Here is a 26,175-nt window from a genome sequence, read left to right as displayed (position 1 = left end):
CTGAGTATTATTTTTAAAAACCGATGCAAAAATATTTGACATTAATTATTCGATACATATATACATTATTATTTTTAGTACAAAATTATCACTCATCTCATTATTTTTTATCGTAATGTAATCGTAGTATAATGTATGAACAAACCAATGTATATAAAGCGGAAAAATATTATTATCTTACCTTGTGCTTTAAACTATATTTTCTTATCAATGTTCTATCTTGGCTACCCACTAATTTCTTTTAAAAAACTTATTTCATCTCTATTAAAATTTGCGTTTTTTAATAATACAATAAGTCTCTCTTGTGACAGGTATATTCATCACAAGCTTGTGACGGGTCAAATATCACCGACTTGGGTAGATAAGACAAAAGTAATAGTGCATAAGGAATCACAAAAACCTTGTCTTCATCTACCTAAATGAATTTTATTTAACCCGTCATAAGCTTGTGACGGATAATATCCGTCACAAATGAGAATTTGTGTTTATAATAACAACAACAACAATAGCAACGATAATTACGTTAAATTAAATTAAGTTAAATTAAATTTGGATCTTATAAGTTCAGTTCAGATCTTATAAGTTCAGTTCAATTCAGATCCTATAAGTTCAGTTCAGATCCTATTAGTTCGATTGATTCGATTGATTCGAGATCTTATAAGTTCGATTCGATCTTATAAGTTCGAATCCTATAAGTTCGATTGATTCGAATCCTATAAGTTGATTCGATTCGAATCCTATAAGTTCGATTCGATTAAATCAATCCGTTTCAGTCCAAAAGAACAAGGCCTAAACATGAAAGAAATCTGTGATATTTCTACTAAAATTTGTTTTTGAAATGCAAAATAAATGGCCGAGGGAGTGAAGGGCCCTTTGGCTTAATTTTATGTTTTCATAATCCGATGTTGGCAAAGAAAAGGTCAGTCAATGTTGAGTAATAGTAAGACTCTTTTAGCATGGTTGATTAGTTGTCAAATAAGAATCATTACATCAAAATGTCATAAACTTAAATCAACAAAACAGGGAGCATTTGAAATAAATTATGTAGATTGGCACATGTTATCTTCGAAACTAGGCTTGTATTTAAGCTGCCTCACTAAGGGATCAAAATCTACGTGACTTCCGATTCTTAGGAACGGCCTCATTATTGCAGATAATCCTCACAAATCTTATAAAGTGGGGGCAATACCAAAGAACCGAATGTAGTATTTACCCGAGGTTAAGTATCATTACATTTCAACATTCCCCTTTAAAAGCATTTTAGAGTCACATATCCATTATTATTTAAAAAGGAAAAAAAAAAAGTTGAATTTTTTTTATAGCATTTAACACAAAAAAGAGTGCACAACAAACGTTAAATTTGGTATTTTATTCTCAAAAAGTAAAAATTTGGCATTTTATTCTCAAAAAGTAAAAACAAGAGCTATTAAATGAATTGTGTACCCAAGTTTTTCTGATATATGACAAGCATCCCCATGAAAATGGAGTCGCTAAGTCATAATTTGTCGGTGTGTTATTTGCATACTGAGTTAAAGAATTATTATTAGAGGTAGTTTTAGTGAGATAATATGGGTTCCTACTTGGGTATTCCTACTTATGTGGGTCTCTCAGGGTGTAATAAAAGTAAAAGAGAAATTTTTGAGTTTATCATTGACAAGGTTAGGAAGCGATTATCATCATGGAATTGTGTTCTTCTATCGTCGGCTGATAGATTGGCTTTGATTTCTTCTGTCTTGTCTTCCCTTTCTGTTTACTTTCTATCGGTATTTAAAATACCGATAAGTGTGACAAAAGGATTAGATGCTATATTGTCACATTTTTGGTGCGCGGGTCAAAGAAATCTCTTTCTATTAGTTGGTGTAGTAGGCTATTCCTAAGCCAACTAACCTAAAGGGAATGGTGGTCTGCGTATTAGACGTATGAAAGAGTTCAATTAAGCTCTCTTAGCAAAGATTGGATGGAGAATGATCACCCACCCATATTCTATTCTTAGTAAGTCTATTGGTGCTAAATATGGCCTAAGGTGGCGAGATGGCGATCTGTTTTTTAATAATGGTAAGAGTAATTCTTCTTGGGGATGGAAAGGTATTGCTTGGGGCCTTCAACTCATTAAACCTCTTCTAGCTTGGAACATCTCCCCACTTTCCGATCTTAGTGTTTGGAACACTAAATGGGTTAATGGAAAGGTGCCGAAACCACGATGTTTAGAGCTTCTTACCGATCCCCCCAATTTGAGTAACTTGAGAATCAAAAACATTATTTGTAACAATAGCTGTTGGGACCGTAGATTAGTGTCTATGTTTTTTGATGAAACCTCTGTGAAAGACATTCTTGCTATTCCGATTCGATGCTCTGAAGGCAGTGATAACTTCTTTTGGTCGGCTTCTTTGTCTGGAAATTACTCAGTTAAGATTGGCTACCGCATTACACTAAAAAACTCATGGAATACTTCAGCTACCCCGAAGGACCTTTCAAGAGTTCCAACTGCGTGTATGGGTGTCTTTCAGAAAATTCTATGGAACCTACCAGGGCCGAAAAGTTGGATCATTCTTATTTGGAAAACTCTCACTGAATCATTGCCCTGTGGGGAAGGCTTCTTAAAGAGGGGTTTTGATGGGCCATTTACTTGCATGCTTTGTGATTCACAAGAAACGGAAACGCCTGATCATCTTTTCCGTGATTGTTCATTTGCTAGTAGAGTTTGGGCTGGAAGTGTTTTGGGGATCTGAGCTCAATCAGGGGATAATTTGAACCTCCAGTCTTGGATTTGCAATTGGCTTTCTGTTCTTTTTAAGGTTGATAATAAACAAGAGGCTTGTCTTTTCTTTTTGTGTACTATTTGGACTATCTGGGTAGTAAGGTGCAGAAAGGTCTTTGATAATTTTGAGTGTTCCCCTACTGGTGCTATCTTACTATACCAAGATTCTCTTAAATGGGCTCTTTTGGCTGAGGATAAGAAATCAGGGTCCATAACTTTCCAAACACCTTTGGAGGAAGACTTGACTAACCTTAGGAATGGAGTTCTCTTTCCTTTGATCCAGGGTTCTCTTAACTCCTCACAGTCTCATATTTATGTGAATGCTGTATGGTCAAAAGAGCTTGTTGCTGGTTTGGGTGAGTGTATCATGTTTGATAATGAGGTTGTGTCTGAATTCTGTATCAAAGGAAGTGCTGAGAATGCTGAGCAAGTAGAAGCTTTGGCAATTAGGGAGGCCTTGAAGTGGGCGCTCTCTCACAATATCTTTCATGTTACCATTTTCTCTGATTGTCTATAGGTTCTTGCTCAAGTACTAAAGTATTCTCAACTCAAACATTGGACTAGGAATCACTACAAGAAAACAAGACAAAGGCGATAGACATGCTACAGTCGCCAATTTGGCGACAGAAAAAAAAACTCGGGCGACCAATACCCGTCGCCAATTTGGCGACTATAGCTTTTTATCCAAAAATCCGTATGAAATCCAAGGGCGACCGAATATTATCCAATTTGGCGACCGAAAACAGTCGCCAAATTTGGCGACCAATACCCGTCGCCAATTTGGCGACCAAAAACGGTCGCTAATAGCCTGTTAATTTTTTTTTGCCAGTTTTTTCACCCCGTCCCTCATTCATTCTATCATCAACCAAAAAAAAAATCGCCAAAAAACCCGACGCCACCACCAACTACAACGACCACCGGACGCCACCACTCGCCGCCGCCATCCGCACACCACATCACCACATCACTACCGACCCTTTGTTTTTCTTTTTAATAAAGGTTTGTTTTCGACTCAAATTGATTTAATTACTCCAATCCTTCATATTTTGTTTAAGTTGTGATGCTTATTTAGTATCTAGTTGTAATTTATACATTAGTGATGCTTATTAATGTATGTAGTTGTAATTTAATTAGCATTTTTGTTAATTAATTTGAGTTAGGGTTAGAAATTGGGGTTTTGTTAAATTAGTAATGTGATTTGATTAGGGGATGTAATTGAAGGTTATCTTGATAATATTAGTATTATTGAAGGTAGTAACTTAGTTTTAGTAATATTGAAGTAGTATTGTTGAAGGTAGTATAGTTTTATGAAGGTAGTATAATGTTAGGATTGTATAAATTTGCCTTATAATTAACGAAATTAAGTTAGAATGAGCATGATGTATAAATTTGTTAAATTAGTAATGTCATTTGATTAGGGGATTGTATAAATTTGCCTTATAATTTTGACAACTTGTTTAATATATAATGACCTAGTACCCGTTCAAGAATTACTCCTTAGGAGCAATTCTTGAATAGTCCCCATTTTGGGACTGTCTTTGTACGTTTCAAGTCACTTAGGTAGTAAACACATAGTTGTGATTTTATTAATGAGAAAAGAATTTGGTTGCAATTTTCTCCAATGTTCTCTGAATACATATGTGGAATATGTATCTTTTCCACATTGTGTATTTGGAGAACTAAGGGGAATTGATGCCGAATTTTTTTCTCATTAATAATTCACAAATGTGTGTTTGCTAGTGACTTGAAACGTACATTGATGGGTTTAGGTTGGAGTGATAAAGACCCAATTGAAATCTTGAAATTAGCATAAAATGGAGGATGAGATAACCATTGCTTTTTTTGTTGAAATTAAATATTATTATTTAAAATGGTTAGTTTGCTATATATTGCTTATAGATTAAAATGAAGAGATCTGAACGTAGCTGGATGTACGAAGAAAGAGTAGATAAGAAGAAACGTCCTATCGCTAGATTTGTAAAGGGAGTTCGTGGATTTATTAAATTTGTTAGATGTCAAGATTCATATGATTTGGAACAACATAAACTTAGGTGTCCTTGTACTAAATGTAAAAACTTAAAATATTTATTTGACATTGAAGTAGAAGAGCATCTTGTTACAAATGGTTTTTTTCCAAACTATTACAATTGGATCTCCCATGGAGAAAAATATTATCCCGAAGAGCCTCAAATCCAACAAAATGAGAACCCATATAGAGAAATGGTACTTGACGCCTTTCAGTCTAATGATTTCATTAATGACGACCGTGTACTACTGATTGATGAAGAACAACCAAACCCAAGAGCAAAAGCCTTTTTTGACATGCTAAGTGCTTCCGAAAAAACCTTGTATGAGGGGAGTAGAATGACATTGTTACAAGTTGCATCCAGGATAGTTTCTTTAAAATGTGAGTATAATATGCCATTTAAAGCCGTTGATAGTATTGCTACGTTGGTTGAGGATGTTATACCCGATAATAATGTTATGACCCGAAATTTCTATAATACCAAGAAAGTGGTCAAAGGTCTTCAACTTCCACATGAAAAGATTGATGCATGTCCTAAAGGATGTATGCTTTTTTGGAAAGATGATGCTTTGCTTGACAAATGTAAGAAATGTCAAAGGGATAGATATGAGACAAGTGAAGGAAATATTGTTTTGAAGGGAAAGAAGGGTAATAAAAGGAGTGAAAAGAGAAAGAAACCAATATCAGAAAACACATTAATTTATTTTCCATTAGCTCCTAGACTTCAAAGAATGTATGCCACGAAAAATCTTGCCAACCAAATGAGATGGCACAAAGAAAATCCTCGTACACCAGGAAAGATGTGTCATCCGAGTGACGGGGAGGAGTGGAAGCGTTTTGATAGGTTATATCCCGATTTTGCCGAGGAACCTCGCAATGTGAGACTTGGCTTGTGTACGGATGGGTTTGACCCTTTTGGTCGATTTGGTAGAAACTACTCGTGTTGGCCCGTAATGACCACGCCGTACAACTTACCTCCTTGGCTTTGTCTGAAAAGACAATTTATTTTCCTCTCTTTACTTATTCCCGGTCCTGATAACCCAAAAAACCATCTGAATGTTTATTTACAATCGTTGGTGGAGGAACCGAAGTATTTGTGGGAAGTTGGTGTAGAAACATTTGATGTGTCGAAGAAGAAAAATTTCCAACTAAGAGCTTCATTGTTATGGACTATAAATGATTTTCCCGCATATGGTATGCTATCAGGATGGGCAACCGCCGGGCGAAAGGCATGTCCTTATTGCATGGATAGGAGTAAAGCATTTTATCTTCCTAATTCCAAAAAATTAGTTGGTTTGATTGTCATAGATGTTTCTTACCGGATGGACATATTCATAGAGAGAACAAGAAATCTTTCTTAAAAGGTAAGGAGGTGCGTGACAATGCTCCTTGTTCGACTCAAGGGATGAGATATGGGAGGTCAGTCGTGATTTGCCATCAACTCGTCGATGGGACCAAGAAGAGTTTAAAGAGTTGAAAAAGAAAAAAATGGTTGGTTTAAAAGAAGTATTTTTGGGAGCTTCCCTCTTTGGAAAACAATGTTGATCAGACACAATTTGGATGTGATGCACATAAAGAAGAACTTCTTTGAGTTACTTATTCATACGATTATGGATGTAAAAGGAAAGACACGTGATGATATTAATTCAAGAATAGAATTGAAGAAATTTTGTGATCGTCCTAAACTTCATATTCGTAAGGATGGGGCTAAACCAAAAGCCATATTTACTCTTGACAAAGCTCAAAGAAAGGTATTGTGCGATTGGATAGGAAACTTGAAGTTTCCCGATGGATATGCATCCGATTTAAGCCGTTGTGTTGATTTGAAGGAACTGAAGTTGAAAGGGTTGAAAAGTCATGATTGTCATGTTTTCATGGAGCGCTTATTACCCGTGGCTTTTAAAAATTTACTCCCGATTACGATTTGGAATGCGATTCTGAGAAATAAGTCAATTTTTTAGAGATTTATGTTCCTCCACGATATCAGTTGAGGACATGAGTCGTTTAGAAGATCAAATACCAGAAATTTTGTGTAAACTTGAGATGATATTTCCGCCTTCTTTTTTCAATTCGATGGAGCATCTACCTATCCATTTGCCATATGAAGCTAAATTTGGTGGACCCGTCCAATATAGGTGGATGTATCCTTTCGAAAGGTTTCTTAATCATTTGAAGAAAAAATTGGTAATAAAGCTCGTGTGGAAGGTTCTATATGCAATGCCTACCTAACGGAAGAGATTGCCATTTTTTGCTCTCTTTATTTTGAAAAACATATTGAGACCAAAGCAAAATACTTGAATATTGATGAAGCGGATGAACTAGACACAAGTATACCCAAGTGTTTCCAAATGCGGGATGAAATAGGGTGTTCATCACCGGGGAACAAGATTTATGGATGACAAGGAGTATAACCGTGCCCACCTTTATGTGCTATCTAATTGTGAGGTTTTGGAGCCATATGAAGCTCAATTTGTGATAGATTTCATTAAAGAACACCCAAATGTGAACAGAGAGGATGTTTGGCATAAGTATGAGGATCAATTTCCAGCCTGGTTTCGGAAGCATGTATGTAAGCTAAATATTCAAGATGATGTGATAAGAAGCTTGGCTTTGGGTCCTTCTCGAAAGGTTGTGACGTGGAATCGATATTCAATTAATGGGTTTAAGTTTCAAACATTTGACTATGGCAAAAGTAAGGCTAAATGCAACTACGGCGTTACTATTTCTTCTCTTGATGGCAATGAATATTATGGCATATTAGAGGATATCTTTGAGTTGTGCTACAATGGCCGGGATCGGAGTTATAAAACCGTCTTATTCAAGATTCAATGGAGGGATAATTCCGGAGTGAACGAGAGTCCATGATCGTTACAAACTCGTGGAAGTGAATCATACTCGAACCTACTCTCAATATGACCCATTTATACTTGCACAATAAGCTCATCAAGTTTATTTTGCATCTCTTCCGAGCACAAGTAATGATAGACAACAAAAGCAATGGTGGGCCGTTTTTAAAACAAAGGCACGATCGAAGTTGATACATCTTTTTTCTAAGAAGAGGTTGTATCGAAAAGCAGTTTTGTCCCCGATTGATCATGATGAAATTATTTATGCAAATGAGATAGAAGCGGAGGAGGAGTTAGAAGAGGAAGAAGAAGAGAATGATAAGGAGAGGGATGGGATAGAAGAGGGGGAAGAAGAAGAAGAGGAGAAGGAAGAGGAAGAAGAAGAAGAAGAAGAAGAAGAAGAAGAAGAAGAAGAAGAAGAAGAAGAAGAAGAAGAAGAAGAAGAAGAAGAAGAAGATGAGGATGATGATGATGATGAGTAAGAGAAGGTATTGAAAGTATACATATCAAAATTTGGAAACAATTATTAGCGTTTTATTTTTTCTTTTATACCTGTTTATTAGGTTTTATTTTTTTGTATCTTATAATAATTATCCTGTAATATTTGCTAACACTTTTTATTCAATTGTAGTACACATGGCTCGTGGAGGAGGTAGGCAGCGCGGAGGCTATAGTGAGGGAGGTAGTAGCTCCCGAGAGCAGGAGGAGGACGTTGACCGTTCTACTACGGAGGTGAGTGAGGAGGAGGAGGAGGAGGTTGCTATACCCCGACATACTGACGGCAGGATGATCCTTGATCCGAATGGTCTTTGGTAATTTTTTATTCATTCTAGTTTGTAATTTTTTTATTTAGTAATAAATGACTTTTTTTAGACATATGTTAATTATACATTATTTTTTTTTCCTATATAATTATGTTTTTAACATGTTTGATTTCAGGTTTAGAAGTCAAACAGTTGTTCGTGGTGTGACTAATAGCACCCAAGAGAACATGACACACGGCGTTACTTGTTGGAGTAACGCTAGTGATGAAGATAAGGAGATGTGGTTCAACAACTTCCGGGTATCTATTTATAAAATATATATTATTAAATATAATTTATTTATTCTAATTACCTTATTATTAATTTGTTTCTCATCTATGTGTTTACTTTTTGTAGCGTGTGTTCTATTGGCCAACCGACCTTGAGCGCCTAGTTTGGCAAAGGTATAATGACATTGGCAAGAAGAGGCTAAGGGACAACATGTATAAGGTGTCTAAGAGGAAGAAGGCGCCATCTTTCATGAAAGGTATTTAGTTTCTTTTAATACCCGTAATTAGTTAAAATTCATTACATATTTTGAAACTATATTAATTAATAATTGTTATTTTATTGATTAGGTTCGTCATATGAGAAATATACCAAATACCGGAAGTCCCCGAGTTCAAGGAAGCATCGGCCCGAACAAGATCAACAGAAAGGAGGAGATAAGGACGCGAAGTTGAGCCTACTCATTATGGAGGGTCTCAATCTTTTCATGATCGTGTGGTGTTAGATGTAAGTTATTTGTCTTAGCTTTTAATTTAATAGTCTTCTAATTTAATTAGTCTCATTAATTATCATGTTTGAGTAACAATTTCCTTGTTTTTTTTTTCCTAAGACCAAGAAGAATAAGGGCAAGGTACCCACGATTGTTGATCTCTTTGTTGACACTCACGCAAAGAAGACAAGCAAGGGCAAGTTGATCTTCGCGAAGGAAAAAGATCAACAGTTATATGTAAGTGTCAAAAAATAAAAATTTCTTAGCTTTTTAAAGTATATGTTTTATCAATTTTTAGATAAGTAACCTCTAACCATTAATGTTTTATCAAATTTTTAGGAACAATTCCTTGTCCGTAGGAAGAACAACCCGGAAATTGATGACAATGAGCTATGGTTTGATCTTGTTGAGGGGTTCCAAAGAGGAGATGTGTATGGAGCCGGGTCGGCAAAGGAGATTTTCTACCCTCCTACAAGAAGAAGAGGGTCAATTTCCTCCCAACAACAACCTTATACCCCAAGTGTCGTAAGTGTGCTCCAAGCTCAATTAGCCGCCGAGGAGAGGCGGGATGCCGAGAGGGAGAGGCGGGATGCCGAGAGAGATGAAGAAATTCGGAGGATGAAGGAGGAAATGGACCGGATGAACTCCTTCTTCGCCAATTGCAACACTGGGTGGCGCCCGCAACCAAAGGATCCTAGAGATCCTAATTATGGAGGTGGTAGTGGAGCGGGAGCAAGTTTCCCTGTTATGTAGTTTTTTAGAGAACATGTTATTCCCGGATAATGTTAGATGACCAAAACTCGTAGTTGTGTGTATGGAACATGATTTTCTTTATCAAGTTTGGTTGTGTTGGCTTCCCATGTGTTCTCTGCTGGAAGTGTTGGTTTATTTGCAAGTTTTTACGTATTTGGCTAGGTCAAAAACGATTTTTAGGCTAAAAAAATGTAAATTTGGCGACGGATATCGGGCAATTGGCGACGGGAAACCGTCGCTAAGTTTCGATCATGAATTAATTTTAGGGTCATTGGCGACGGAAAGCAATGCAATTGGCGACGGAAATCGATCGCCAAAATGGCGACCAAAAATAAGATCGCCAAAATGGCGACCAAAAACCGTCGCCAATCCTGAAGATTTGGAGGTGACGTGGCTTGAAAAAAGGCGACTGATGACAGTCGCTAAATTGGCGACCCAACACAGTCGCCAATTTTGGCGACGAGTTTCTGTCGCCCGCTTTAAAAAAATTCAGTCGCCAAAATTGGCGACGAAGTCCTGTCGCCAAAAGCGACTAAACCTAGCTACGAAGTGCGGACGACGGGCCTTAGTCGCTTTATTCTTAATGGCGACTGTTCTCAGTCGCCTTATATGGTCGCCAATTACCTTATTTGTTGTAGTGAATACTGTTGAAGATATCATTGAATTAGCGGCAAACTTTCACTGTGTTTCTTTTGCTTATGTTCCTAGAATTTGTAATAAAGCCGCTGATAGGTTAGCTAAGCGTGCTACTAAATTGTATAACTCGTTAACCCGATTGTCAAAAAAAAAAAAAAAAAAAAAAAACAAGTTATCAATATATGAAGTTTTTGAGGATTAAATTCAAAATTCAGTCTGAAAAAAACATAAAAACTCATTAAATAAATTTTTCGGAGAAAGTAAATTCAAACTCTCTGATAACTGCATATTTTATATACTTTCATCCCCTATATTAGCTCCATTTTATTTGTTATTTAGCACTTATCATAGTGTCATAAGCTAATATTTGTTGTTCTAGTGTATTTGCTTGTCTTAACATGTTTTTGTAGGAATCTAAGCATTTAGAGGCTTTTTCCTATCATTTTGTACACTAAGTCCACTAAGCTAAACAAGACCTAATATTGGACTAGCATGGAAGTGTTTGAATGGGTGTTTGCATGAAGATTTGTTGGATTAAAGTGAGAATTACAATTGAAGTCTAATGCAAAAGTCAAAGCCCAATGTTCAAGTCCAAGTCAAGGTGGAAAGCATAAGATTCCAACATGCTTAGGATACTTTTTGGGAGCTCTAAACATGATAGATGAAGCATTTACCCGGGTGCATTAAGGATAATTTATCGCAAACATTGGATTCCTTCAAGCATTAAACAAGAATTTAAGCCAAAATACCCGGATAACCACGACCCCGATCGGGGCCGCATGCTCTTTGGATTTTTACGTTTCTTCTTCCTCTCCTATAAATAGGAGAGGTATTCCAAGGCTTTAGGCATCTCATTTTTCACGTCTAAGTTTACTTACAATAGTCTCAAGCATTATATTTTCTCTCATTAGTTTTCTCATTTTAATTTACAAGTTGTTAAGCATTCCATTAGTTTTTTTTTTTTTTTTTTTTTTTTTTTGAGGTGAAAGCCCGAAGGCTTTACTGTATTAATCTGGAATAAAAAATAACAGCATTGTTCGCGATCGGAGGTAGGATATCCGACCACACTACTCTACCAACAGTTCTAGGAAATAAATGAGCTAAAGAATGAGCAACCATGTTGTTGTCTCGACCCGTATGCGACCATAAAACAGACTCGAAAGAATTACATAAATTGGAAATATCATCTAGCAATAACGAAAATATGCTCCTGCCCTTTGCTTTCCTCTTCAGCGCGTCAATCACCGTCAGACAATCACTTTCCACGACGATCTTTGTGTGCCCTCTTCTCGCAGCTTCGCTTATGCCTTCGAAAACCGCATTTACTTCCGCTATATGAGCCTCCCACGTAACATCCTGCACCACCGAAAGCCCCCAAAGCACCTTGCCTCTGTCATTTCGACTAACCACCCCCACACTCACCCCTTCACCCTCCTTTACTCCCGCATCAACATTGATTTTCACAAAGCCCACCGAGGGAGCCACCCAACCTCTCTTCCCAGCCTCCCTTTCACCTTGAGCACCCTCCTTACCACGGCTCAACCTTAGAAAACCGCCCCCTTCCATCTCCTCCACCACGTCCAAAACCCTCTTAACAATCGAAGTCGGGTTCTCTAGCATCAAACACCACTTTGTTACGATGCTCCCACATAGCCCAACAACCCACCATGAAAAGAACCTGCTCCCGGTGCCCAAACTCCCTCCACCTCACCTCCACCCAATCCCGTATACCCATCCCCTCCCTCTCACCGGCACCCAAATCGAGGCCCTCCCAAACCCGTATAGCTACAGCACAATCCCTGAACAGATGACAGCTCGTCTCATTAAAAGAATTACAAAAAGAACAGAAAGCAGACTCACCTCGCACTCGGTTAGCTATGTTTGCTCTTGTTTCCAAAGCTTCGCTGCACAGTTGCCAGAAGAAGAGCTTCACTCGGGGCCAAACCGGGACTTTCCACAGCCTATTCCATAGCCATTTCTCTCGCTCCCAATCCGACACCCCTCCTAATTCAAGATCCATTCCTTCGCCTGCTGATATATGAATTATTTGCACCTTATTTCCCTCTTTCTTTGGCGCATTCCGGCTCATAACGAGTCGATTTCGTGTGCTTTTCCTTGCATTTGTGCCCGATCCCCGTACTTGTCATTTTGTGTGTCCTTTTGTAGGAACCGAGTCGAGTATGAAGGAATTGGGGCAAGAAAAGGCGTTCTAATGCCTTTACATGAAGAAAGGGGAGATGAAGGATTTTTGAAGAAGAAATCCTCTGCCGGGCGGCGGCCAAACCCCACCGGGAGGTATGGCTACGAGGAGAAAATGGAAGAAACAAGTCGAAGAGATGTTCTCTGCAGGCGGCGGCAATGCCCACCGGGGAACACTATCCCATACTTAGTCAAATTTTGAAGAAGTTTTTGGCCAAAGTTAATTCAACGCGCTACCGGCACAGTGGCCGGCGGCCCGCCGCGAGAAGGCACCCGGCATGAAGAATTGGAAGAAAATCCCAAGAAGAGAAATTCTCTCGCGGCAGGGCCTCAGCCCTGCCCACCGGCAGGGATTACCCAACCTTCATTTTTCTCGATTTTTTTTGAAAGAACGCGCTGCCGAGAGGAGGCCGGCCAAGAGCGGCCCGCCCGCCGGACAGAGCACTTTACACGAGTTGGGCTTTTTCATTCTTTCTTCCCTTAATCCAATGATAGCCTATAAATACCCCCTCCTTAAACCCTTTTGCACACAACCCTAGATCTGAAAAACATTCCATATTTATTGTAATATCTCCTTAATCAAGTTCTAATCTTTCAATAATTATTATTAATATTTAGCAAGAATTAGTTAGTTCTAGTAATAGTCAATTGTTTACACTTGTTTGTTGAAGTTTGTATTGGGGATTTTGAAGGGTTTTCCTTCCTATTAATCAATCAAGCTTCCATCTTTTCTTTTGTTGGTATAATTTCTCTCCTATCTTTTACTTGTTTATCATTTGTTTACATTTTCCTTGTCTTTTGATTTTGTTACAACCTTCATTATGTCTCCTCCTTGTGTTGTTTGCTTTTCTTCTCTATTTAGCATAATTTCCCTTAACATGAGTGAGTAGATCCCTTCTAGGGTTTAGGGTGATTCTTTATGGGATTTATGGGCATGATTCTTTGAATATTTTGGTCTTTGGTGAAATTGTTTAACTTTCCTATTCATTGCACTCAAGGTGTTTGTTGATTTGCTCAAGTGAAAGCTTTTGCCTTTCTTCATTTTTTGCTTAATTCTCCCTTAGAATGAAAGTTTTTGGGAGTCTTGATGTATGTTAGGAGAGGAGGGATACTTAATGAAAATTAGTAGCCACCCTTAAGATACCCAAGACATTGGTTCTTCATCTTAGGTTAATCTCTCACCATTGACCCTTTTTGATCTTCATGTTTGCCCCTAGACCATATTGATGACCCCGAAAGCCCTAGCTTTTAATTAACCGTATTCATTATCATCATCTTGTTTGTCTTTTGCTCTAGTGATTATAACCAAAACCTTTACTTTTAATTTTGATTAAACTTGACTCTTAATAGAACTTTGTAGCAACCCCCGCCGTCCTTGAGTTCGACCCCGAATAAATACTACGCTTTTTTGGGTTTTACAAATAGTTTTTGGTATAGGAAGTAGACGACGAATTTCCTACTATCAAATGGCGCCGTTGCCGGGGATGGCGTTAGGTTATGCTTAGTTTCATTTAGAGTCTTTGCTTTAATCTTGTCTCAATTGTCATTTTGCTTTAGTAGTTGATTGTTGTTTGTAGAGTGTGTGTGATTTTTGCCTTTCCCTAGTGTGTAAAAACACTAGGAGACTTACGATTTGCCAAGTGTATGCCTAGGAGGAATCATCAAGCTCTCCTATTCAACTCCGACCCCGAGAGGCTTTTTAGGACCTTGAGGACTAGGACCCTTGAAAGAGTGAGGAACAATTCCACCCAAGCAAACATTGATCAACCAAACTCACACATCCCACAAAATTTTGATACAACAACTACGGTTCAACCAAATACCACAATTGAGACTTTAGTAGAGAACCCCTTTCATAACTTCCTTAATTACAATAGTCCACCTCAAACACCACCACATCAAGAACCAAACCACCCACCACAAATGGCTCTTAGAGATCACAACCTACCTAACCATAATGATTCATGTAATCCCATCAACTTTGGCACCTTGGCCCCAAACAACTTTGAAATGCATCCCGCCCAAGTCGGGTTAGTTGAGAAGGACTTGTTTGGAGGTCATATTGAGGAAGATGCCCATGCCCATCTCCGGAAATTTAAAAGGAAAGTTTCAATGATGAAGAAGAATGGGGTGTCCGAAGACACCTTGAGAATGATGTTGTTTCCGTTTTCATTGACGGGCAAAGCGGACCGGTGGTTGAACATTCACCCACCGGATACTTTCACTACTTGGGATGACTTGGCTCAAGCGTTTATGGCCAAGTACTACCCTTCCTCAAAGACCGCGATGCTCATGCGAGATCCATACGTTCCAACAAGAGGATGGGGAGTCCTTAGGTGAGGCTTGGGACCGTTATCAAGATTTGATAGCAAGTTGCCCCCACCATGGAATACCGGAATGGTACATTACTCAAACATTCTTCCAAACTCTACTACCAAGAACTAAGGAGATGGTAAATGCCTCCGCGGGGTGAGGTTTTGACCACTTGAATGATGAAGAGGGCACGGCATTGATAAAAAAATGGTAGACTCGGAGGCAAACTATGGTTCTAGAGGGAACATGCTACGAAGAAACGGGAAATTCCCTAAGGAAAATGCCTCCAACTCCGATACAAATGCCAAGCTCGACTTGCTTACAAAGCAATTTGAGAAGTTTTCAAGGAATCAAGTGAACCAAGCCGGGACCTCATTTGGGCCACCCATGGAAGAAGTTGCTCAAGTCGCGAGTTGTGAACTTTGTGGAGGAAGTGGTCATACATATGACTTGTGTGGCAACAATTACAATGGTGCCTATGAAGAGAATGCTCAAGAGGTGAACGCTTTTCAAAGCTACAACAACAATCCTAGGCCACCAAGGCCTCCTTACAACAACCCAAACACCTACAATCCAAATACCAATTTCTACCACCCCGGGTTAAGGAACCACCCCAACTTTAGTTACAAAAGCACCAATGTTCAAAACCCCCAACATCTCCAACCACAAACCCAAACCAATCCACCCGGTTTTGCTCAACCAAGGGGAATTCTCCCAAACCCAAGAAGTAACTTTGGAAATCAAAACCAATGGTCAAGCAACAACCCACCCCAAAACTATGGCAACCAACAACAAGGGCACCAAGAGTTTGGTGGAAACCAAAGCAACCAAGGGTTTTACCAAGGGAATCAAGTAAATCAAGCAAATCAAGGATTTGGGCAAGGGTATGTTCAAGGGTCTCAAGAACAAGGTCAAGGATCAAACTTCAACAACTATGGTCCGAGAGGTAACTTTCAAGTGGGGCAAAACAACAACCAAGGTCCCAATGCTAGATATGACTATGGGTTCCCTTTACCCATAGCCAACCAACCTCATCAAGAACCCCAAGGTGAGCTCTCTCAAGTGGAGCTTTTTAAGATGATTAAGAACATGCAACTTCAACATAGCCAAGAGATAGCTAATTTTGCAAAAGCTACTCAACAAGAACAAGCAAACTTGAGAGCTACATTTCTTAAGGACATGAGGGAAATGGAATCTAGGATGGCTTCTCATGCTATGGCTAACCCTCAAAGGCCACCCGGTGGTTTGTTGGCTCAAGGACAAAGCTCCAAAGATGCCTCAAATAGCCACCATGCTCATGCGGTAGTGCTAAGGAGTGGTTTAGAGCTTGAGGACCCTTACAAAGACCCTGAGTTGGAAGTTGATGAAGATCCCAAGGGGAATGAGGTAGAAGTGGATGATGAAGAGGAAAGCTCACCCATTGAGGCTTCGGGTAAAGCTAATGAAGACAAGAAAGGAAAGAAAGCTTGTGAAGATTTGACTAGAAGAGGAATTCAAGTGGGCAAGGATGTTGATGGATATGTGGAAGACCTCCCTTATGAGGAGGAAGCTATTGAAGAAATACCTTTGCAACATTCTAAAAAGGTAACAAAAAGTTCGGCTCCTCCAAAGGTATCTTCCAATTCCCAACTTGTTTCTAAAATTCCTTACCCTTCAAGAGCCATAAAGAGTAGGGAAAACCTCAAGTATGCCAAATTTTGTGATATGCTTGAGAAACTTGAGGTTACCCTACCCTTTACGGAGGTGATAATGAACATGCCAACCTACTCAAAATTTTTAAAAGACATTTTGACAAAGAAAAGAGTCTTGGGTGACCAAGAAATAGTGGCTATGGAAGAAGCATGTAGTGCTCATATCCTTAACAAATTGCCCACTAAACTTGGTGACCCGGGAAGCTTTTCCATTCCTTGCGTAGTTGGCGGTGTTCCTATCTCTAGAGCTCTTTGTGACTTGGGAGCAAGTGTTAGTGTTATTCCTTTGAAAGTTGCAAGAAGGATTGGCATTCAAAACTTGGCTCCCACTACCATGACTCTCCAATTGGCGGATAGGTCCGTCAAACGCCCTATGGGGGTGCTTGAGGACGTGCCCGTCAAGGTTGGAAAGTTTTTGATTCCCACCGATTTTGTTGTCCTTGATATTCCGGAGGATAGCCACACTCCCATCATCCTAGGTAGGCCATTTTTGGCTACCGGAGGAGTTCTCATTGATGTGAAGAATGGGCGGCTAACCTTCCGTTTGAGGGCAACAAAATCGAATTTAACTTGCCAAATTTGATGAAAGGTCCAAGTGTAGAAAGATTGAGCACAATCGAGGTAATTGATGAAGTAGTGAACGAAGTAGCCCGTGAAGAGGCGGAGATGGAAGAGGTTTTCAAATCTCTTTGCATGATGAGGCAATGAAAGAGGATCATGAGGTCGATGAAGAGCTATTAAAGAAAGTGGAGGGCTTTCTCCCTCCAAAGGTACAACTCAAACCCTTGCCTCCCTCACTCAAGTATGCTTTCCTTGATGAGGGAGAGGCCTACCCGGTGATCGTTAATGCTAACCTAAGTGAGTCCCAAGAAAAGAAGCTTTTGGAAATTTTGAAAACTCATAGAGGGGCACTTGGGTATAGCATTGATGACATCAAGGGCTTAAGTCCGAGTTTGTGCATGCATAGGATAGTTTTGGAGGAGGGGAGTCAACCCAAGGTTGACGGTCTTAGAAGGATTAACCCAAAGATGGCCGAGGTGGTGAAAAACGAAGTGTTGAAACTCCTAGAGGCCGGTATTATATACCAAATTACCGATAGCAAATGGGTTAGTCCGGTTCATGTGGTACCCAAAAAGAGGGGGATACAAATGGTTGAACAAGAGGATGGCACCACCCTACCCACTAGACCCGTGACTGGGTGGCGAATGTGTATTGACTACCGCAAGCTCAATGCCGCCACCCTCAAAGACCACTTCCCAATTCCCTTCATTGACCAAATGCTAGAAAGGCTCGCGGGCCATGCATATTATTGCTTCTTAGACGGTTATTCCGGGTTTTTCCAAATTCCCATCCACCCGGATGACCAAGAGAAGACGACCTTCACTTGCCCAATAGGAGTCTATGCTTACCGTAGGATGCCATTCGGGCTTTGTAATGCGCCCGGCACCTTCCAAAGGTGCATGATGGCAATATTTTCAGATTTCCTTGAAAAAAGCATGGAAGTCTTCATGGACGACTTTAGTGTCCATGGGGACTCGTTTGAGCTTGGTCTTGAGAACTTGGCTAGTGTGTTGAGACGGTGTGAGGAGCATAACCTCGTCCTTAATTGGGAAAAGTGCCATTTCATGGTGGAGGAGGGGGTTGTACTCGGTCACATCGTTTCAAGGAGGGGTATTGAGGTCGATGGGGCCAAAGTTGCGGTCATAGAGAACTTGTCACCCCCTTCCAATGTTAAGGGAGTGAGAAGTTTTCTAGGCCATGCCGGGTTTTATCGGCGTTTTATCAAGGATTTTTCAAAAATAGCAAAGCCCCTAACCTCTTTACTCCTCAAGGATTCCCCCTTTGTGTTTGATGATTCTTGTCTTGAAGCTTTCAATAGGTTGAAGAGAGCATTGGTCACGGCACCGATAATCCGATCTCCGGATTGGAATCTTCCCTTTGAGATAATGTGTGATGCTTCGGACTTCGCGGTTGGTGCGGTACTTGGGCAAGTTGTGGATAAGAAGCATCATGTGATATATTACACAAGCAAGACTCTTGATCAAACTCAATGTGGATATGCTACTACCGAAAAGGAAATGTTGGCAATTGTTCATGCCGTGGAGAAATTTCGGCAATACCTTGTTGGGTCTAAGGTGGTGGTTTACTCCGATCACACCGCCTTGAGACAATTGATGGTGAAGAAAGATGCAAAGCCCCGACTCTTGAGATGGGTCCTTCTTCTCCAAGAATTTGATTTAGAGATTAAGGATAAGGCCGGTTCGGAAAACGTTGTAGCCGACCACTTATCTAGATTGACCGTTGAAGACCATGGGATAGAAGACAAGAGTGGACCCATTAATGAGTGGTTGCGGGATGATGGACTCATGGAAGTTACCGCCAAGACCCCTTGGTTTGCGGATCTTGCAAACTACATTGTGAGTGGTTTCTTACCGGATGAAATGGAACCTAGAGAAAAGAGGAAGTTGAGAAATGATGCTAGGAGATATTTTTGGAATGACCCACATTTGTTTCGCAAGTGTGGGGATGGAATGTTCCGAAGATGTGTTTCAAGAGAGGAGGGCTTAGAAATTGTGGACCGGGTTCACAATTCCGCCTATGGAGGACACTTGGCCACCTCTAGAACAATTGCCAAGATCCTCCAAGGTGGGTTTTATTGGCCCTCCATGTTCAAAGACATTCACTACTTGGTTAAATCTTGTGATGCTTGCCAAAGGGTTGGGAACATTGGGAAGAGAAGTGAGATGCCCTTGACTAACATATTGGAGATTGAGCTCTTTGATTGTTGGGGCATAGACTTCATGGGACCCTTTCCCAACTTTTGTGGAAATGAATACATCTTGGTTGCGGTGGACTATGTATCCAAATGGATTGAAGCGGTTGCCTCCCCCACCAATGATAGCAAGGTTGTAATGAAGCTTTTTAAAGGCACGATTTTCCCAAGATTCGGAACGCCAAGGGTAGTTATAAGTGATGGTGGATCTCATTTCCGCAAGAGTACCTTCAAGGCTCTACTTGAATCACATGGTGTGCGGCACAAAACCGCACTTGCCTACCACCCTCAAACTAGTGGGCAAGTGGAGGTCTCTAACCGCCAAATTAAAGCTATTTTGGAGAAGGTCACCAACAAGAGCCGGAAAGATTGGTCTCAAAAACTCCCGGATGTCTTGTGGGCATTGAGAACCGCCTTCAAGACACCACTTGGCACCACCCCGTATAAGCTTGTGTACGGAAAAGCTTGCCATTTGCCCGTGGAATTGGAGCACAAGGCTTGGTGGGCTCTCAAAGAAATGAATTTTGACTTTGATGCCGCCGGAGAAGTACGCTTCCTCCAAATGAATGAGCTTGAGGAGTTGAGATTGGAGGCTTATGAGAGCTCCAAAATCTACAAAGATCAAACGAAGAAATGGCATGATGCCAAGATCATGAAAAAAGAGGTAAGTGTTGGAGACCTCGTTCTCCTTTTCAATTCCAAGATAAAGGTGTTCCCGGGCAAGCTCAAGTCAAGGTGGTCCGGACCCTTCAAAGTGATGAAGGTATTCCCCTATGGCGCCTTTGAGCTTTGGAGCGAGGAGGGAGGTACCTTTCGGGTGAATGGTCAAAGAGTAAAGCGTTACTACGACGGCGACAACAAAGGTCCAATTGAAGTACTCTATCTCGGGGAACCCCTCCCCGAGGAGAGGGAAAGTTGAAACTCTTGAAAATGAATTGGTTTGGTGGAGTTCCACAAGAACCACCATTTGTAAATAGCATGCATGTAGATAGCATTTGAGATAGTTTGGATTGAACATTCTTGACGAACTTGAATTTGGAGGTGGGACCCCTAGCCTTGCCCGAGATCCCGACACGAACCGTCGGATTGTAAGGAGGCCTGCCAAACGTCGATATGCCGATTTAACAGTGAAAATCCCATCTTTCTCCGCCACCCAATACCACTCATCCACCGGTCTATTAGAGCTCAAACGTATATTTCTAATTCGCTCTCGCTCGAAAGGTAGGAACATTGTGTCAATCAAATCGTCATTCCAGCCATTACCATCCACCTCCATGAGTTCCGCCACAGTCATAGCCTCTCGGCCAGGCACAAGTGGTGAAAGGATGCACCCCGTCTGTGTACCTGGCAACCACGCTTCCCCCCATACCCTGGTCGACAAACCATCCCCGATACGACGCCGCCATCCCCCTCGTAACATATCACGCGCCTCAAGAATTACCCTCCATGTGTAGCTCGGATTAGAGCTCAAACCAGCCGACATTATGCTGCCCGTAGGGTAATATTTGGCCCTCATTAACCTCGCCCACAACCCATCAGTGCCCGTCAATAAACGCCAAACCTGCTTACCCAACAGAGCCATGTTGAAGCAGTGGAAATTGCGGAATCCCATACCACCTAGACTCTTCGATTGACATAATTTCCTCCACGCAACCCAGCTAATACCCCTCTTCCCCTCCTCGAAGCCCCACCAAAACCGGGATATCAAGACACGAAGATCATCACAAAAGCTAGCAGGAATTTTGAAAATGCTCATAACATAGGCAGGGAGTGAATTTGCCACAGCCTTTATAAGAACCTCCTTACCAGCCCTAGACAAGATTTTCCCGCGCCACCCAAACAGTCTTTTGCTAAGCTTGTCTCGCAAAATATCCGCGAGAGCTTTTTTGGACCTTCCCACCACCGTCGGTAAACCCAAATATCTGTCATGCTCCGCCACTTCCGTTATCCCCAACCTTGTAGCCAAATTGTTTCTCTTCTGTAGCGGAATCCCCTTACTAAACGAGACCGTAATCTTGTCTAAGCTCACTAGCTGCCCTGAGGCATTTTCATAGCTTCGAAGAATGTTCTTTACTACCTCGGCCTCCTGCTCATTCGCTCTCATAAAAAATATACTATCATCCGCAAATAGGAGGTGTGAAATAGAAGGTGCACAGCTCGACACTCGCACGCCATGTAAGCTGTTCATCTCGACAGCTCGTCGCATAAGGCTCGATAGGACTTCAGCACACAGAATAAACAAGTAGGGAGAGAGCGGATCACCTTGTCTTAACCCTCGCGAAGGAACAAAAGTCTCTGATGGGTGCCCATTAATAAGTACCGAAAAGGAGACAGTCGAGACACAGTCCATCACCCTCGCCACCCATGCTCGGTCAAAGCCCATAATTCTCAAAACCCGTTCCAGGAAACACCATTCAACCCGGTCATAAGCCTTAGCCATGTCAAGTTTAATGGCCATATAACCACCTGTACTCTTCGAATTTTTCATATAATGGAAAATCTCGAAAGCAATAAGAACATTGTCTGATATGGCTCTACCTGGCGTGAAAGCACTCTGATTTTCAGAAACAATATCATTAAGGAAAACTTTCAGACGGTTTGCAAGCACTTTCGAGACTAGCTTATACGCCACATTACACAAGCTGATTGGCCTAAAGTCTCGAATTTTGTCCGGGGCCTTCTTCTTTGGTATTAAAACAATATTTGTTTTATTAAGCTCTCTCGCTGAAACTTCGCCACGTAAAATAGCAAGAACTGCGCTGATAACCTCCGACCCAATCGAACCCCGGTAAGTTTGATAAAATAGTCCATTCATACCGTCAGGTCCCGGGGCTTTTAGCGGATGCATTTGATGTAAGGCGTCTATCACTTCTTCCTCTTCATAAGCACGGTGCAAAGTAGCATTCATATCGTCTGTTACCCTATTTGCAACTCCCTGAATCGTCTCACATGGGATAACGGGATTAGAAGATGAAAAAAGTTCTTGGAAGTAAGCGTTGGCCACATTAGCCACGACTGCATCCCCACATCTCGCGACACCCTCATCGTCAACAAGCTTGGCAATAAAAATTTTCCTCTTCCGCTTACCTGCCCTAGTATGAAATTTTTTTGTGTTTTTATCGCCATCTTTTAACCACAAAGCCCTCGATCGCTGTCGCCAGTATTGTTCCTCTTGACGTCTCAGACCCGCTAATTCAGCTATGAGCTTACGCCTTTTGAACACATTCGCTTCCGTTCTCTCGCTGTCATTCAAACGGCCCAACTGTTGTTGCTTTAAACCAATGCTCCTGTTAAGCTGTTTGATATTGGTACCCTTCCACTTACGTAGCTCCACCGCACACTCCTCCAAAACTTGAACCAGATCCCCCCTTCCCCTCTGCACCCCACGTTCCACCGCCTCAGCACACCCCTCCTCCCCTACCCACATCTGCTCAAATTTGAACCCCTTCTACCGATAAGTCTCACGCCTCCTATGGTCGAGCACTAATTTGATTGGTGCATGATCCGACCATTCTCTCTCCAAATAAATTAATCGCGCATAAGGGAACATGTCCGTCCATGATGACGAACTCATCGCTCTATCCAACATACATTGACGATTAGCCTCACCACTTTGCTCATTATCCCAAGAAAAATGGTACCCTTCCCGAGAGATGTCTTTAAGCCCACACTCATCGACAGCTGCCCAAAAGTTATTCATTTGCCATTGTGGCCGACTTCCACCCTTCATCTCTGTTGAGAAAAGAATTTCATTATAATCCCCAATACAAACCCAAGGCAAAAGGGATTGCCTACTTAACAGTCGAAGTAATTCCCAAGAAAGATGACGATCTGACGCACCTGGCCATCCGTATAAACCTGTAAGTCTCCACTCTCCTTCATCCCCTTTGATATTAATGTCGATATGATGAACCGAAGACGAGACAAAAGCACAATCCAGCTCCATTAGTTAATCTTTCAACATTTTGTACTACAAACTATTGTTCAAGCATTTGGTTATTGTTATTTGTTCTTCCATATAAGTTCTGTTCCATTAAGGTATTTCTAATTCTAAGTTTGCAATTTCACATTACTAATTTAGTTACCACATAGTTTACAATTAAGTACTTCGTTTTACATTAGCATTATTCCTTTTACATGTCATGTTATCTAATCCATATAAATCATACAACCATGTTTAGCATTTCTTATAATTTAGTTTGCAATTTACATTTTAGTATGAGTAGCTAAATTTCCTAGTCTAAGGGCTAGGGGAGTCATGCAAATCAAGTATATAACATGATAAATGATAATAATATTGTTTAAATTGTTCTATCACATGCTTGTGCCATAACGTTTAATCTTTGTTTAAGGCCTTATTCAATTGATTAAGTTTGTTCATTCGTTCTATAAATCGAGAGGAACGGAATCGAATTAGACTAAGCATGTATAGTAGGACGACCTAGTCATGGACGAGAGTTTCTCTAGGACCCGGTCTATGGTTGACACTAATATCGTAAGATGGGTGTCTCTAAGCCTAAGCAATTGACAATGTTATTAGTACCGAATTTATCATGATCTTATTTTTACCCTTGCATGTGTGACCCGAACCCCTTAGACTCTCCTTTTAATTATATAACTTACATCATAGTTTTTATTAATCATCAAACAAATAAACCAAATCAAAATCGAAATCGACCTTGATAAGAATCTACCCATAGCAATTCACGACGTAATTCCCGTTTTCTTGTGGTTCGACCCCTATTACTACATTAATTTGTGTCTAAGGTATAAATATTATTTTTGCATAGGTACGCGATAAGCCTATCACTCTCATATACATTTGAATCAAGTATTAAAATGAGAAAAATAGAAGGCTAACTTCACGTAGTTTCGATCAATTTGTAGTCTCGAATTACGCTTTTATCATGGATATGAAATACAAAGACTGCATTCAAAATTCAAATGATGGTTATGATACTCAAATCATATAAAAAATCACAAATAAACAAATTAGGAAGGTAAGTAGTCAAATTAAGGCAAAATATAGTAACCCTACATTTTATACATTACAGAATATAAAGTGAGAATGATATTATATTTTTATAAATGATGAGAATAATAACAATAATAGGTTGAGCGAGTAGGAAGCATGGAGATGAAATATATCATTGCTAATTTGATCACGGAAAAGAAATCTTTTGAAAATATATTAGACAAATATAATCTAGGGTTTTAAGTTTTGGGCGGGAAATTTTTTAATGTGAAGCCGACACGTATCGATCTGATGTGGAGTGGTTCTTTTATCGCACGTGACCAGTCTGATATGGAGTGGTTCTTTTATAGTTTTAATATAGACTAGTATTGGTGCTCGGCTCCGTCCGGGCTACCTCTATTTAGCATTAAAATTTATTTACAATTAAATAAAACTACTTTAAAGTTGCATAACTCATAAATTTATCATTAATATATTTTTCTATGACATTTTAAATTGCGATGAAATATGAGACAAATTCACTAATGTCGTTATTAATATTTTACTTAAATCGATTGATTAACTAATTGTTTCTATATCTGTACTTTCTTTTGTTGTTTTTTTTTTTGAGGAATACTTTCTTTTGTTGTTAGTATTGTTACTTTTATCACATCCGTTATTACTACTGTTACTTTCACTCTCCCGCCGTTTATTGTTACTTTCACTACTGCCGCATTAATATTGATAATTTCACTACTTTCGCTGTTACTTCTATTACTCTCACTACTCACGTTCGCTGCTAATATGTTACTTTGACTATTCAAATGAGTGATTATTATCATATTATTATATCAAATGTTACTACAATTATTTTCACTACTAATAGGATTACTTTTACTATTTAGACATACAATTTTAAAAGGCTTATATATTTTTATAAATATATTACATATATGCATTAAATCAAATCGAAATAATTATGGAGTATTATATTTTTTTGGAAATATAGCTTGATTTATTACCTTTTAATAGTTTCCAAAATATAACATTCTTTTATTTTACTCCCTCCTAGTCAATCACTAGTTTGAATGCCCGTGCGTTGCAACGGGGTAATTAACTTATTTATAATGCAAAAAAAAAACATTATAAGGGTTTAATGTTTACATTCTATGTCTAATGATTTGTTTACATATTATTAAAATATCTCTTTCAAAAAAAAAAAAAAAAGATTAATATATATACGTGGGTTAACTCTTATTTATAATCATATAATCACCCCACCTTATATTAATCTTTCGATGTGGGACAATTCTACTATTTATAAGTAATATATTCACCAAACTTGGATTTTTTTTCTGATGTGGGACAATTCTACTATTTATACGTAATATATATTCATCAAACCTGCATTGTTTTTCAATGTGGGACAAATAGCATACTCAAAATTACACCATCTTTTTTGTACTTAGTTCGACATCCAACCAGATCTCGAATACCGAATACAACAATTGCTACTCATTATATCTAATAGTTACATTTAAATTTAATAATATGATCAAATACTCTCCATTAATATTTGTACGTTGTTTTTCTTCAAAAAAATTTTAACATAATTAAGATACGGAAATTTCCCGTGGTACCCCTTAATTTTGTCAGATTTTCTATGTTACCCCTACTTTTAAGAATCTGCCTATGATACCCTTGA

At 39.7% G+C, this 26,175-nt stretch overlaps 3 protein-coding genes, 1 long non-coding RNA gene and 1 other non-coding gene across 5 annotated transcripts; 3 read left to right on the top strand and 2 right to left on the bottom strand.

Moving 5' to 3' along the window:
- Positions 1–1,964: 1,964 nt before the first annotated feature.
- Positions 1,965–3,275, top strand: LOC141590262 (uncharacterized). The gene is made up of 2 exons (XM_074410867.1): positions 1,965–2,714; positions 2,796–3,275. Exons 1-2 carry the CDS (start codon positions 1,965–1,967, stop codon positions 3,273–3,275), a joined length of 1,230 nt encoding a protein of 409 aa, XP_074266968.1.
- A 374-nt stretch (positions 3,276–3,649) lies between these two features.
- Positions 3,650–8,928, top strand: LOC141590261 (uncharacterized). Its single transcript, XM_074410866.1, has 4 exons — positions 3,650–3,757; positions 8,262–8,442; positions 8,570–8,693; positions 8,791–8,928. The coding sequence occupies exons 2-4, from the start codon at positions 8,267–8,269 to the stop codon at positions 8,926–8,928; spliced, it is 438 nt and encodes a 145-aa protein (XP_074266967.1). The 5' UTR covers positions 3,650–3,757; positions 8,262–8,266.
- Positions 8,929–9,108: 180 nt separating this feature from the next.
- On the top strand, positions 9,109–9,699 carry LOC141591149 (uncharacterized). The gene is made up of 3 exons (XR_012520689.1): positions 9,109–9,168; positions 9,272–9,388; positions 9,491–9,699. It is a non-coding gene; the product is annotated as an uncharacterized LOC141591149 (long non-coding RNA).
- A 5,326-nt stretch (positions 9,700–15,025) lies between these two features.
- LOC141593215 (small nucleolar RNA R71) lies at positions 15,026–15,130 on the bottom strand. The gene has a single exon (XR_012521318.1). It is a non-coding gene; the product is annotated as a small nucleolar RNA R71 (small nucleolar RNA).
- A 7,834-nt stretch (positions 15,131–22,964) lies between these two features.
- LOC141590260 (uncharacterized) lies at positions 22,965–23,462 on the bottom strand. The gene has a single exon (XM_074410865.1). The coding sequence runs from the start codon at positions 23,460–23,462 to the stop codon at positions 22,965–22,967; it is 498 nt and encodes a 165-aa protein (XP_074266966.1).
- Positions 23,463–26,175: the final 2,713 nt, after the last annotated feature.

This window comes from Silene latifolia, chromosome 7 (assembly GCF_048544455.1).
Source record: "Silene latifolia isolate original U9 population chromosome 7, ASM4854445v1, whole genome shotgun sequence".
NCBI classification, from domain to species: Eukaryota; Viridiplantae; Streptophyta; class Magnoliopsida; order Caryophyllales; family Caryophyllaceae; genus Silene; species Silene latifolia.
This window is presented reverse-complemented; position numbering and strand designations above follow the sequence as displayed.